This window comes from Mytilus edulis, chromosome 1, assembly GCF_963676685.1.
Source record: "Mytilus edulis chromosome 1, xbMytEdul2.2, whole genome shotgun sequence".
Classification (NCBI taxonomy): Eukaryota; Metazoa; Mollusca; class Bivalvia; order Mytilida; family Mytilidae; genus Mytilus; species Mytilus edulis.
In genome coordinates, this window is record NC_092344.1 from 83596519 (window position 1) to 83612932 (window position 16414).

Consider the following 16414-nt stretch of genomic DNA (forward strand, 5'->3'; position numbering starts at 1 on the left):
ATCCAGACAAGTGTAACATCATGAATATAACAACAAAAAGAAATCCCATCCACTTTTATTATAACATGTATGGACACATTTTAGAATCTATAAAACATGCAAAATACTTAGGCATCACCATCTCAGCAGACCTAAAATGGAACACCCACATCCAACAAACTGCTGCAAAAGCAAATAAATCCTTAGGTTTCATCAGAAGAAACCTTAAAGTCCAATCGCAAACAATTAAAGAAAGAGCGTACCAAACACTCATAAGACCAAAGTTGGAATACTGTTGTACTGTATGGGACCCATTTACAAACGAAAATATAAAATCACTGGAAAAAGTACAAAGACGGGCAGCAAGGTATGTGTGCAATAGACATCACAACACCAGCAGTGTGTCTGAGATGCTAGATACCATGAAATGGCAAACATTACAAGAACGCCGACTACGAACAAGGCTTATAATGTTCCACAAAATTGTAAATGAAAAGATAGCCATTCCATCGCAAAATGTATTACAACAGAGTCAGTCTACTACAAGATCCACCAATAAAGAATCCTACAGACAAATTCATTGCAATAAAGACAGCTATAAATTTTCTTTCTTCTGTCAAACCATCAAAGACTGGAACAAACTAACCCCTGAAATTACCAAAAACAGTACTACAGAAAACTTCAAGGATGCACTCACACACGACGTGCTCCTTGATACTTACCCTCATCTGAAATAAACAGATACTCTTGTTTTTATCTTATACCAAAAAACTAAAAATAAAAAATGTAATATTTAAAAACTAAATAAAAAATTGTATAAATTAAAAACAAAGAAAAATTGTAAAAATTGAAAATACGAAAATATATGACCAAAAACAACTTTGAATAAGAAATATTTTGTTAATTTATATTTTGACAAAAATTATCAACATAAATTTATCAAAAAACATTTACCAGGCATGCGCCGGAAAGTAAACATCAGTACGTTGATGGTTTTCTGTAACAAAAGAAGAAAGATCTATCATAAATGCATTAACGATCGACAATCTATGATAGATGAAAGCGAGAACCACATTATTGGATAAGAACAGTTTAACGGCGATTCGTAAATACAAAATACGCCTTGTTTTCAGTAGCAATTCATATGTACCCAATCACAATGCGTTATCGTCCATGCTAATTAATTCCGACCAATCATATCCATCGATACAAATGACAACACAATTCGGCCGCCATTTACAAACAAACTGCGGGTACCCACAAACTGCAAAATGGATCGTCTAGCTCGTTCTCATCAACCATCAATTGACAGTGTGTTAGAGCGCGTCTCAACAGTCCTTCTTCAAACACAAAGAAAAGCTCAATGTGGGACACTAGATGCTGCCAGCACAGATAAAGAGCTTTCAGAATTAATAACAAATCTATCACGAATAGAAGGTAGGCCACGTACATTTGCTTATCTGTACAGTCTTTATTAACAATGTAATACAGTTTTTTGAAAATTAATAGATCTACAAAATAAAACTACAAAATACAGCATCCAGGTTTAAATGTACAGTATCTGGCCAAAAGTATTGAATAAAGTATTCATCACCTACATTTTTTGGCTATATAATTCATATAAAAACACAATTTCCTCAAAAAATATTTTGGGAGCATTTATGGTTGGATTCTTATCAACAAGGTCTCAAAAGACGTAGAATTGTTTACAGTATATTTATAGGTAATAGTTTTGTGTTCAGGTGTTTGTGTTTTTCTCTTGATATGAATACATACAATACATTTTTATGAGTTAATTTGGTTGAATATATATAACGGATTTCTGAACAGCAATGAACAGAAAATAATAAATTTAATTATGTCATTATGTTTAAATTGAGAAAAAAGAAAATGATCCACAAAAATAATATATAAACAAAATAAACCTGTGACAATTCTGCTTCTAATGGTACCAAGGAATTCCGTACGAATATTTTTTTGAAAAAAATGTAAATTTATATACAATCAAGGATTTGTATAGTACAAATACAAATCCTTGATACAATTTATATCGAAAAATCTCAAGTGACGAATACTTATGACCACACTCTATACATTTTTGAGTTTTACATCTACATCGTTGAAATGAAAAGGGTCTAAGACCCATCTGACACACAAGTTCTTATTTGGTCATTCAATATGGTGCAAATTAAAAAACATATATATTTAAATGTGAAAATAAAATCAAATGTTTGTTGCATGTCTACTCTGAGTTGGATCATATACATTTGTAATGATTTCACATTCTGGTGACATTTAATCATGTTAAGAAATGCCTGAAACAGGTCAGAACTCTAAGATTTCCTGAAGTCAGAATATATTTCAAAGTACATTATGTAATTTCTAAAACACAAGGACTAGGCCTTGATAACCTAACCAATTGACTCAATGAACTACAATGCAAACTACGAGTTTACTACACTGGAAAACTGTCAACATAATTGTCTGGGACTCTCAAATTAAATGTTTTTGGTCTGCACATATGATAATGTGACATAATCTTCAATTTGCATGCGAAGATTAATAATGTATATTGCTATACTGGCTGCACGGGTCAACTTTCTTTTTTTGCCTTGTATAAGAAGTTAACAAGTTTTTTTCCAAATGTAATACTCTTTAGTCAATTAAATTCTCTAGATCATAGTGTTAACATTGTCAGACAAAAATTAAAAAGGCCTTGTCATGGGTTGTGCAGTTTTGATGAAATGCTATGGATGATAGACAATTTTAGCAATGAGAAAAACTGATACTGTATAATCAGCTATAAATGGCCTCGATTGGTGATAATACATTGTTTTGAAGAAACAAATTAGTAAATGTGATACTTTTCCTTCACTAGCTGTCAAATTCTCATGTAAAACATTTATCCAAACTAAACTCTGCATTTTTATCAGGCTGCACTCAGCAAAGCATTTCATTTAGCTTATTGTGACAAAATTGAACCATATTGGCTGCATAATTTAAACAAATTTATTTAAAGTGGATTGGGAAACAAGTTTTGCAACTTATATTAATCCCTTTCCACTTTGTGGGTGCGAGTGCTGCCTTGTAGCAGCATTAGCCTACTCTTTTTCGAAATCTACAAGGGTGTCTTTAACGTGCAAGAGATATGGCTCTCTTAACACAGGTCAGCCCTTTATCATCCCCTTCCGACGAACTATCATCCTTTCCTAAAGACCATACTGGCTGCTGCTTAAAGTGAATTATTATTGAACCAGTTGCTTTTCATTAGTTAGGGTGGTAATGGGGTAACCTAGGTAAAACTAAATTGCTTCATAATCATACCTAAATAATCAGAGGACATAAGTATGCTAATTTAAGCATATCCTTACAAGGAAGTGTTCCCGACCTGTGAAACTTCTGTTTGTTATTAGGAATTGTTGGCTAAACATGCTAAACCTATTGATATTTTCAAATATATATCTTGCATACATGTATTTTTGATTTCCAAAAAATATATCTACAAATCACATTTTTTTCCTTTATCATTTATATTACATGTTTTCTTTTTTAACTTTCAGGCAGTGGGACCAACATTCCAGAAGATTTGATAAAAAAGTCAATACAGTCAATAAATGATCTAAAGCAGAATCTTCCAAATCTGATACCAGAACAAGACCTTATTAACAGATATGGTAAGTAAATTATGAGTATAGTGTTGATATTTTTAATCAAACATTGCATAAAATAATTTGTTTTAAGCTTACCTGACCTGAAAGGTCAAGTGAGCTTTTCTAATCACTCATCCGTCATTGTCGTCTGTTTACTTTTACAAAAATCTTCTCCTCTGAAACTACCAGACTACTGGGCCAAAAGTAAACCAAACTTGGCCAAAATCATCACTAGGGTATTTAATCTAAAAAATGTGTACAATGACCCAGTCTGCCAACCAAGATGGCCACCATGGCTAATAATAAAACATATCCATGGGTAAAATGCAGTTTTTGGCTTAAATCTCTGAAACTAAATTTAAAGCATTTAGAGCAAATCTGAGAGTGGCAAAAATGTTCATCAGGTTAAATACTATCATATGACCCCATATAGAGTTAATGCCCTTTACAGTCATTATTTTTTTCACAATTTTTGTAAACTACGGAGACAAATTTATCCCAACTTGTCCATAATCACCATAAGCATGATTAGGTATCTAGTTTTAAAAAAAAAGTCAGATGACCCTACCTTACTTCCAACATGGCAGACAAGAACATACAGTGTAGATAAAAGACAAAACAATTATGGTCTATATATATATACTATCAGACTTAAAAATGAAACAATCTGACAGTTAACAAATGGTTAAATTGTTATAAATGTGTGCAAGAATAACAGACATGACTGGGACATGATTGGCTGATATAGTTCTGCAAATACTTAGATTTAAAATATAAAAAAAGACACATTTTTATCTTAAAATGTTTGACCAATCATCATGATTATGATGATTATAGTCATATGTGGTCATTTCTGGTTCATCTAAGAACCCGTTTTTTTTCAATCTTGTAATTAGGGAGATGCCTAGTGGTGATAACCATAAAGTCATGTCTGTCCATCCGTAACAAATATTGTCCACCCTATGAAGCGAACTGTTATTTATGATTTCAAAGTGTACATGTACATGTGTACTTGACATGTAGAGTGGGGTGCTCATTTTCGCCATATCTTTCCATGTTTTCTACAGTTCATGTTCTGGTCTATATGTTTTTTAAGTATACTGATATTTCAAATGCAAAACATTCCTATGCTTGAAAACATGTTTGTTTGAAAATAATCATCCGTAAAGTTAGATGAAAGGGGATATGAAATTCCCTGATGTTTTGTCAATGGGGGACACATATTTGCCGTTTTTACACATCTATTTAAAACCAAATAACTGCAGCTTTATAGAATATTTATCAAATAAATTTTATTATAGATGAACAGCAAACATTTCAAAGGTGTAAAAAAACAGAACTTTAGGCCAATCAGTCAAAAAATTACTAAGAAAAAAATCCTGTTTTCATTCAGGAAATTGACCGAAAATCATTGTCCGTTTTTCGATCTTTTGCAGTAATTGCCGTAATTTTGTTTAAGTTTAAAAAATAATCATATTTGTTATAAAATTATAATTTAGTGGCATATTTCTTCCATTTCAGTCATCCTTTGAAGTGTTTACACCTCAAAATCATAAAACGGCAAAATTGTGTCCCCGGCGAATATGGGCCCCCACTCTATACTTACCCACATCATAAACTGCTTCATAATGTACAACTTCCTCAGTCGAATGTCAAAATCAAAAACGTTTGTTGTAGTTGACAACCCCCATGTTCTATAGTAAAGATTGAGTCAGCTCTTCATCTTCAGAACATATTAATTTCAACTTTTATATGCGACATGTATACTTATAAAATATAACCAATACCTGAGGACGGACAAGAAATGCTGGAAAAGTTCCAAAGTGAAAGGTCAAGGTCAAAAACTTTGAAGGACATGGTGTATGTCTGCACACTTATATATATATATATGTATATATATTCTTTCATTACCCTATATATATTTGGTTTTCAATTTAAGTATCGCTTACATAATATAAATGTACATGTACAAATAAAATTTTATTTTCTTCAGACCAGACAAATCCAAACCCTCATGGAAAAGGAAGACACCAGTTAGATATTGATGTAAATAAGCTTCAGCAATTGATGTCTTTGGGATTTACAGTGAAGAAGATTGCAGAAGATGGTTTGCTTGGCGGAAAAATTCATCCAAACACACTGTACAAGCTATTGAAGGAGCATGATCTTCAAGTAAGGTCATCATATAGTACCATTACTGATGATCAACTGGAAGAGAAAGTGGCAGAATACAACAGAGAACATCCAAATGCAGGTTTGTTTTAAAGGTTATTATTTTCTTCTTGCCAAAAAGCATATATTTTCAGTATTTTTAAAATATATCCAACTCTGTCATGTGCCATGTGTCTGTGACTGTTTTTAATATTTTTTAAAACACTTCTAAAAGTTTGAAGCCTGACAATAAGTTAAACATGCGTTTCACATACTTTCCAAAAGGTTAATTAATATATTTGTCACAAAAATTCTATATATCATGTATATATTTTGTTTGAAAGGATGTACTTTGGTGAAATATGAAAAATCTAAAACTGAGCTACATGACATCAAAAATTATAAACTATGATTGTGCTTTATTTGATTAAAATATATATAATCATGATAGTCATAAATGAAGGACATGAAGATGTTATCATATATACATGATATATGGTAATAAGATTTCAATTTTTACAGCCAATTTGGTTCAGTATTGTCAAAATAGCTAAGAAATATAGCTGATGAATTATCCACTTACCAGTGAAGAATTCAACCTTATTTAACCCCTAAGCTTGAGATGTGTAACAAGTGCATGCATTGGGAATTTTGATTATTAAAAGGAAATAGAGGTCAAAATATTGATTGAAATTGAAACAAATGTTAAACCATTTGATTGATGGAATGGATCCTTAAAAGCTCATTTTTATATAGATAAAAATGATGATTAACATTTATTTAACCTATAATATGAGATATGAAAAACTCTATTGCACAAGCTTGCTATTTTTCCATGGAAAATAAAATTTGTTTTCTTTTGTATTCATAGGTGCCATGGAGGTCCATTCTTATCTGAAAACCCAAGGCATTTCCATACAACGTGACAGGTGCCGAGCAGTGTTAACTAGAGTAGATTCAGCAGGTGCGGCAAAAAGGTGGTCATGTACTATTCAGCGTAGACAGTATAAAGTTCCCACAGCAAATTCTATTTGGCATCTTGATACCCATCATTCTTTGGGCAGGTAAGATTACTTAAAAGATAGTCAACATGATACATGTGTTTTAATTGTTCTGGAGGTATATGTTTTAGACTCAAATTGATATCTTTCTCTTATCATGCTTATCCAGTTATGTTTCTCAAATGGTGTACTAATCCAACATTATTATTGAATAAATGACAAAGAAAGTAACAATTATAGGTTTCCTCACAACCTTCAACAATGTGCATTGCCCTAACTGCATAGTCAGCTATACCAGTCCTCAAAATGATGAATGTCATGAATGTAAAACAATTTAAACGAGAAAAATGACAGATTAATTACTGAACAAAAAAATGAATAGAAAAAAATAGGTAATACACCAACAAAAGACGACCACTGAATATCTAGAGTCATTTCACACAAAAAGTATGACTTGTTCATGACTTAAGACCAATCTTAGTCCTAAGTTTTTTTGTGGGATCGAACTCTAGGCTCCTATTTGGGGGAGTCACATACATACAGGCAGAACATTTTTTAGAGATCCCACTCCTCCCCCTAACCTGATGAATAAATATTCAGACAGATATTTGAGTCCCTGAGTACGAATACATTTTAAAAATGTACATATATATTGTTTTTATCCAGAAATTTACTCCTAACATTTGAAGCTTTAGTGATTAAAATCAAAATCATGCTCTCTAATTCTTTAAATAAATCAACATAGTGTAAACCTGGACTGCAAAGAGGGATCCAAAATGAACCTGTACAGAAATAGAAATATCCACATTAGGCCATTCCAGTTAATTTCTGACAGGTGGGGATAGGTTGGGAGATTTTGTTTTATACGTATCAGAAAAAAACATCATGAAAAACTACCTACATGTATCAGATCTATAAATTATGACCTATCAGAAGAAGAGTTTATGTTCATATTGGGTGGATGGGCTTTCATGGGGAAAAAGACCTATCAGAATTGATTACTGCAAGGATTGTACCAAACAGGACATCTCTAGATAATGCATGATACATGTAAATGTATGCAACTGCCCACATTCCAAATTTAACGCACTCATAAGATCTGACATAGGCATTTTTGTAACCCCCAAGATTTAATTATTTACTGCTACAAGACCCTCGGAAGTTTTTATAAGTGTATGTGTCAGATGAAAAACCCCAAAATTTCACTCCCTAAGATGTATAATTTCACACCCCTCAGAAAGGACCATCAATCCCCCTTAAACAGACATTTACTGGAACGGCCCATTACCACTTGCTCAACATGGAAGCAGGGTAACAGGAGACTTTATTTGTACCAGTAGCAAAAATTAATTTGGGTGCCTGTTATTTGTACAATACAAGGCTAGCGCTGATTGCATGAAATTTGATTTTTAAAGGAAATTAATAAAAAAATCACGAAAATAAATTAGATCTTAGTTTCGTAAGATTAGAATACGAAGTTTATAAGAAATTCTTCAATATTACAATGGAATCATGAGTATTAAATCAGTACAATGTTATAATCATAAGTAATCTAAAGTTATCATGATTATTCTAAAGAAAAGTAATCTTATGTAATCATGATTTCTCTGGTCATAAGCAAGCTATTTCTCACAGCTCAACTTGGATTTCCTCTTCCACCACTTTTAAAATGAACTCTTCCACTGTGGATCTCCGAAAAGGCTTGTCAGATTTTCTTAGGATTATATAATATGTTAGACTAACATGTCTAGGGGAGTCATCAATCTTTTGTTTGTGCATTGGGGTCTGTTAAGGGGTATTTTGAGGGGCAAAAAGAGGGGAGGGTTTTATTATAGAACCCTATAGATGGGATTTTATTTAAAACAAAATTTCAAATGACTATCTTAAAAACTGTAAGTGGTAAACACATACAGTCTTCAGAAAAGATCACAGGACAATAAAACAAATCAAATGAAATAGAGGGTGAGTCCCTGGGGGTCACCCCCACTCCCTTCAATTTGAGAATGTGCTAATATCTTGTAAACTATACATATCCCCACCCCTAAACCATTTATATATTCTTATACATAGGACAATAAAACAAATCAAATTAAATAAAAGGTAAGTCCCTGGGGGTCACCCCCACCCCTCTTGTTTGAAAACTTGTAAACGATCAATATCCTCGCTCCTAAACCATATATATTCTTGCACAGGACAATACAACAAATCAAATGAAAGAAATGGGAAGTCCCTAGGGGTCAACCCCACCCACTCTTATTTGAGAACTTGTAAACAGTCAAGATCCCCACCCCTCAACCATATATATTCTTGCAATGGAAATTTAAACAAATCAAAGGAAAACAAAGGAAAGTCTCTGGGGTTCACCCCAACCCTCTTGTTTAAAAACTTGTAAACTGTCCAGATCCCCACCCCTAAACCATATATATATTATTGTATGGGACAAATAAACAAATCAAATGAAATAAAAGGGAAGTCCCTTGGGGGTCATCCCCACCCCCTCTTGTTTGAGAACTTGTAAATGATTGAGATCGCCACCCCTAAACCATACATATTCTTGCATGGGACAATAAAACAAATCAAATTAAAAAAAAGGAAAGTCCCTTGTGTTCACCCCACCCCCTCTTGTTTGAAAACTTGTAAATGGTCGAGATCCCCACCCCTAAACCATATGTATTCTTGTATGGGACAATAAGACAAATCAAACCAAATATAGGGGGAGTCTATGGAGTCACCCCACACTCTTCTGTTAGAGAACTTGTAAATCGAAGAGATCTCTACCTCTATACCTTATATATTCTTGTATGTATGAGATAATAAAACAAATCTAATAAAATATGGGACCATGGGAATGGCTAATTATGGGTGCTTTGTTTGACTTAGTAACAGCATCCTGTTACAATTACTTCTTGTTTATTTAATTTTAGTTTATCATGGTTTATAATAAAGACTATAAAATCTTTTCTTTTCATCATTGTAGATGGGGAATTGTAGTTCATGGTGGAATTGATGGTCATTCCAGACTGATGCCTTTTCTACGAGCTTCGACATTCAACACAGCCAAGGCTGCAGCATGTTTTTTTGTACAAGGTGTGAACCAGTTTGGTTTACCAAGCAGAGTAAGAGCAGACCATGGAACAGAATATGTTGACATTGGCCGATTTATGATTGCTGTGAATGGAGAAGAAAGGGGTAGTTTCATCACTGGTCCATCTGTCCATAACCAGCGGATCGAGAGACAATGGAGGGATGTGTTTTGCAAAGTCCTTGACACATACTACAAACTGTTCTGTTTGATGGAGGAGCACAAACTGTTAAATATAACTAACAATGTACATAGATGGATCCTTCATTATGTTTTCCTGCCACGAATTGATTTGGCACTGAGAGAATGGACAGAAACTCATAACAATCATAAAGTGAGGACTGAACACAACCAGTCACCTAACATGATGTGGTTTCAATCTTTACTACTAAGTGATCCAGAAAAACACACAGGGGTCCGTAACATTGAACAACCTCCACAAGAAAGAATCCAGCAAACCATGCAGAACCTAAACATTGACTTTCAGGACGAACAATATTTACATCCAAGAGATCCATGTCCATTCTCTGTAGAAAGTTTAGCAAATCTTCACCAAAGTATAGATCTCAAACGCCATTCCCTATCACATGGTATGGATATATATGGGGAAGTTTTGCAGCTTGTCAGTAATCAAACCAATTGAATATCATTTAATGTACATTGAAATATTGCATGACATGTTATATACCCTTTTACCCTTTGGGCATGTTCAATAAGAGATGAAATTTTTTGTCATGACTGCCTTCATGGCCTTGTGTTATTACTTTTAGGATTTCATAATACACTGTAGAAAATTTCATTTTATTTTTGTTAAGTAGAGTGGTATTAACATGATAAAATAGAAACATTAAGCATTAAACATGTAATAGAAAATGCTATTTGAGTGAAATATTTGGATTTGTATGAAAATGTTTAAACAAGGCATTACATTTTCAGGTATTAAGTTGTCTCTATTATCTTTTGACTCTTGCCAGTTTTATGTAAATACTTTTCTAAGATGTATCAATTATCATATTTCAATCGATTTATTTATACTGCCCTTCATTTACTGCATGTTTCCCTATGAACAAAAAGATGCTACATGTATCTTGATTTAAAATAATGGAGGAGTGAAAACATGTGTATTTTAGTTTAATAAAAGTTGTAAAAAAGTTTTGATGTAAGAGCATGAAAGCATCTATTTTTGAGGCGAATATTTTCATGTCTTAAATTTATATAATTATATTTTATTTTTCTCAGAACATTTAGGAAAATTTATCACATTTATATCTTAATTACCATTTTTCATTTATTTAAAAAAAATTAAATCAATATGTTTTTTAAATTACTCTTTTTCAAGTACAATACAAACCTTGTGCTATAGATCTTTCAGCAAGGTATTTATTATTATACATGTTTTTATCTCTCACATAGTTGTACATGTAATTTAAAATAAATCTTCCTCAATTTGTTTCTTCAGTATATTTATGTTTTTAGTTGCTAGTTTCATTAACAAAAATTAAATATTGACTCCATTATCATCTTGTGATTTATATTTAGTGATGTTCAATGTCCAATTTTAGTAATATCAAAATGTACTTTTGCAATTGTGATTTGGGTGTATATTTCTAGTGTCAATAACCTCATTTATGATTCGGCAAAGGATGATAATGCCAAATTGTTTGATCCTTTAATAAAAATTATGATTTATTATATTGAGTGTCTTCTTATTTGTACATTACAATTATTGCATACACCAATATATTCAGTTCATGTTTGTATCTACATTTTGTAATTATATAAGAGACCTAATAAGGAAGACATGATGTTAACTAATGAAACATAGAAAGTATGTCAATGTCAGAATTATCAACCTTGCCAGCAAACAAGTCCATCATACAAACATTGATACAACTAATTACAAATATAAACATACAGCATCTGTGAATAAGACTTGACCAACCACAACGCATACATGCCACTCGTGACTGGCTAAAAACCAAATGCTTCAATACATGAAATAACAGAAGAACAAGAAAACACATGTCATATTGCTGTCGTGGTACTGGTACAGACATGTTTTTTTTTTCTTCAGTAAAAAGTAGGTTAAAACTGGCAATTGTTGAGCCTACAACTGTTGTCACAGAAAGCTCGACATAGGGATACTGGTCCAGCAGCACCTTTGTTAGCTTGATTCTTAAAGCTTTATAATTTAGAAGGTGGAAGACCTGGATGCTTCATACTAAGTATAATGATGCCTTATGTTATATAGTTTCTATTTGTCACATGTCAATTGTCCTTGACCTCATATTCATGGTTGAGTGACTACTTGAAATAAAGGGTTGATTTTTTGGGGGAATGTTAATTTCTCTCTCATCATGAATAATAGTATTTGGCATGTGTGTACCTTGCAAGGTCCTCTTACCTATCACATAGTTTTAATTTGAACTTGACTAGTACCTCTCAGTGAACAAGGTTAAGTTTTGGTGGTAAAGTCCGTATTTAAGATACTATAAGCATATAGTAATAGGTCTAGTATATTCAGTGTATAGAAGGACCCTCAGGTGTTGATGTCCAACTGACAATTGTCATCTGAGCTTGACCTCATATTTATGGTACAGTGGTTAAAGTTAAGTTTTTGTGTTTTGGACTGTTTTTCTTATTCTGTAGAAAGTACACCACTAATTTATGGCTTTCTAATGTCAAATCCTTAATTTCAAGCAGACACAGATGTTTCATTTTAAATTCCAATAAAGTGACATTCACTGCATGTCAAAGCTACACTTTATGGTGTCTTGCACTGAAAATATCTACATACTGTTAATGGCATATAAGAGAAAACTTGGTTAGTTAACAGAACTTCAGATGTACCAAAACAGGTACTTCAGATCCAACAAACAGGCAAAATGTACCCTCTATTTAAATTTGGTGCATTTTTTCAATTATCCAAAATTATAGGTCATCAACTGTTCTACACTGATCACCAGTCATTCAGCTTTCATTTGATACCAAAAATACATATACATATATATATATTCTACATATTTAGATAGCTACATTCATGTGTAGTCACTATTTTGTGTTAAATGTGTACTACTTCCTTGGTATGTGCTTTTGAGTAGGGCTTGAGCTAGTGGTGTTACACAGTGGTGTATGCAATGTCTACTATATTTGGTGTATGGAATGTTTTTTTATCAAATACTATATATATGCCAAAGGTCAACTTTATTTGGTGTTTGAAAATTGTTATGGTGAACATGTCACTCATGCAGGTTTTATTTGACCTTGACCTCATTGCTAAGTGGTAAGTTTTTTGTGCTTTTGGTCTCATTTTTATTTTAAACTAGAAGCAATAGGTCAACTACATTTGTTGTGTGGAGGAATTTTAAGGTGTACATCTCTGTCAGGCGTGGTTCATCAGACCTTGAATTTATGTGATTTTGTCAATTATGAAATTGTTGCGTGATTTTCTAATTGTGATTTTTTTTATTTGAGACTTCAATGCGATGTTTTTTTTTTATATGATTTGGAGAAAAATCCTGTTTAATTCATATAAAATATTTGAAAATGCGTGTTTAAATTCTTGTGTCATTTTCATTTTCTGCAATAATAAAAACCTCACAATAATTTCTTAATTTGCGTTAGTCGTAGTATAAAAGCTTGATATTTAGGTCTATCAACATAATTCCAATGATAAGTAAAGAAGGCGAGACATTTCAGCGTGTGCACTCTTGTATAATTAAGATGTATAATACTGTAAGCTATCCCGAAAGTTTCATGTCCTATACTGGGCAGTTTACACGAGAACACTCATAAAATGCATTTTCTGCTTACACGAGAACACTCATAAAATGCATTTTCTGCTTACACGAGAACACTCATAAAATGCGTTTTCTGCCTTCATGAGAACACTCATAAAATGCATTTTCTGCCTTCATGAGAACACTCATAAAATGCATTTTCTGCTAACACGAGAACACTCATAAAAAGCATTTTTTGCTTCCCTGGGCATGCATATGTGTAAAACTATGTCAGTCATGGTGTTTAATATATAGTTTCTCTGTTTGATTAGTTTATGTCAATTCTGTGATTTTTTGATTAGTTTATGTGTACTAAATGGCTTTCCTTGTATTTGTTTGTTGCTCAACTAACTGTCCTATATGTGTTACTAATGGCTTTCCATACTTTTTAATTTTGAACGAGCCTTCTCTTGTTCAGGTACCAGTGTAAACGCCTATTACTTGTTGTATTCAAAATAAATAAAAAAAAGAATTTCATTTCAATGTTAAAAGTTTTATTTGCTGAACTGTTTGAATATATTTGATATAATAAATACTGACAATTCTAATACTTGCATACAGTACAAAATATCATAGTGCATAAGAAATATACACTCAGTTTAAATTTTATTTGTGGTGTCCAATGTGTTGGGAGATGGCTCTCACTGTACAGAAAGACTGCTACTAATATTCAATTATTTATCCTTATGCTCACCTTAAGCTTATTTTACTGCTTTGTTTATAATTTTATGGATAGTGAACGTTGGGCTATCTGCCATCAATTTATGCTTGCAAGTTTATAAATAAAAATCATAAGTGTCAGGTGACACATTAATCCAATAGTTACTTTTCATTTCTGGAAAGCCAAAATTACACACAATTACAAAATTGAGAAACATATAATTGAAATCATCTTGAAAATCAATAAAAATAATTTGAAATATGCAATCATACATTGGACACCACTCAGTGTTTGCAAGTACATAGAAAAAAAACTACATAAAACATAGATCATCACAACCATCTTAATATTTACAAACAATGGTGTCCAGCAGAATATAACCATTAAATATATTAAAAATATTTGGTATAAAAAGCAATAAAAGATTAGTTTTCCAGGAGAAAAATTGATATGAAGAGATATAAAAAAAACTACACCCATTCCCTGCCGTGAGACATATGTCATGCCTGTACAACAAATGTAAAAAAAAAATTAACTCTTTTTTACTTCAAGTGCTTTACATATTAATAAATAAATTTACTGGATAATTATCATCATTTCAAACCTTGGTACCAAAATGACCTAGAAATTTATGTATTAGTTAATGCTCTCCCCTTATACTTGGTAAAAACTTAAATTTGACTGATAATAATTGAAAAGTGGATTACTGCCATATTTGTAAAAATCAGTATAAAATATTTGTCAAACTTCTATGAATAAATTTTGTATTTAATAAAAATACCCTGCACAATTTAATTCTTATTTCTTTCTATATATATATACATTCCCCAACCTTACAGTACTGTTTATAACTAATACCTTTTTCACAATACAATAATGCATGAAAATACAGATATTTTCAATGAAATCAAACGTTAATTTTACACTGAATCGAAAACCTTAGAGGATGAATCACTCAGATAAATGTCAAATTCTTGAGATAAGTCTTCATTTGAGAAGTAAAGTCTACTTATTTGTAAGGTTGCTGCACAGGTGTTTGCTATTGGTCTTCTTTGCAGTCCTTCTGTTGAATTAAAGGAAACCTCCAACTGCTCAATACATAGGATATCAGCTGAGGTCCAGAATCTCAAAAGTGCATTAATCTGCGATTTATTTAATTGCATTATATAATGTTCAAAATAATTTTTGGAACGTTCCTCGAGTAGGTTTAGTGTCGGTTCTTCTGAATGGTTGTAATGTATTTTGTTAATGATTTTATCTGCAGTTGGATGGTATTGCTCTAATAAATTCACAACTACTGTTTCTGATGCACCCTGCCACAGTAATGGATAGCAGTCCATACCTTTCTTTATGCAAGAAATTGGATAAAGTGGAGCAGCAATCAGTGTTGTTCTTGCAATGTCTGTTATGACCCTTTTAAAGTTGGCTGTTGTTGGCAGCTCCCGCCCACCATGAGATGACACTAGGTTGAAAAGTTTCTCTTGCATATTAACAAAGTTATTTGCTGACATTAAATGTTTAATCAAGTTTTTTTCTGCTTCATTTACATGTTGCATGAAGGATGTTAATAAAAGTGCATCAGAAACACAACCTGTACCTGCCAAGATATAGACAACAGGGGATAAAGTTGTAGGAATATAGTTGCATAAGATGAAGGCATGGCTGATGATCTTACCAATTACCTCATAAGTCCCATTAAATAAATGACGATGATCCATTGTTGGAATTTTGTGGCAGTGTCCAAAAAAGAATTTGACAATCATGGCATAGAAGAAGCACGAGAACATCTCCCTTGTAACACCTTGCACATCTAAGGCAGCCTCCTCTCCTTCAAAAACAACCTCCAGGCGGTGGTGGACTGTGTCGGGATGTAATCTGTATTGGTCCATTAGATCTTCAACTATGTTTTCTCGCTTTACGGTAACTTTCTTTGAAGGTAGTAGAGCGGACTGCACTCTTTTTCTTCTCTCCTCTAAGTCAGCAATATCTGAAAGGTTAAGAAAATATATTATTTAAAGTGAAAAGGTTTTATTTATTTTTTAAACTAATAAATCATCCAGACACAAAAAGATCTTTTGCTTGGCTCCATTTCTTTTTACAGATTAAAATGT

General features: G+C 32.4%; 2 protein-coding genes across 2 annotated transcripts in view; one reads left to right on the forward strand and one right to left on the reverse strand.

The window, feature by feature from the left end:
- The first annotated feature begins 1140 nt into the window (after positions 1-1140).
- On the forward strand, positions 1141-11555 carry LOC139492700 (uncharacterized). Its single transcript, XM_071280853.1, has 5 exons — positions 1141-1416; positions 3540-3653; positions 5623-5883; positions 6652-6844; positions 9759-11555. Exons 1-5 carry the CDS (start codon positions 1251-1253, stop codon positions 10504-10506), a joined length of 1482 nt encoding a protein of 493 aa, XP_071136954.1. The 5' UTR covers positions 1141-1250; the 3' UTR covers positions 10507-11555.
- A 2564-nt stretch (positions 11556-14119) lies between these two features.
- LOC139492708 (uncharacterized) overlaps positions 14120-16414 on the reverse strand; it is a 35701-nt gene continuing 33406 nt past the window's right edge. Inside the window, exon 12 of the mRNA XM_071280863.1 lies at positions 14120-16290. Within this exon, the coding sequence (XP_071136964.1) occupies positions 15224-16290 (1067 nt within the window). The 3' untranslated portion in view covers positions 14120-15223. The remainder of the gene's footprint in view (positions 16291-16414) is intronic.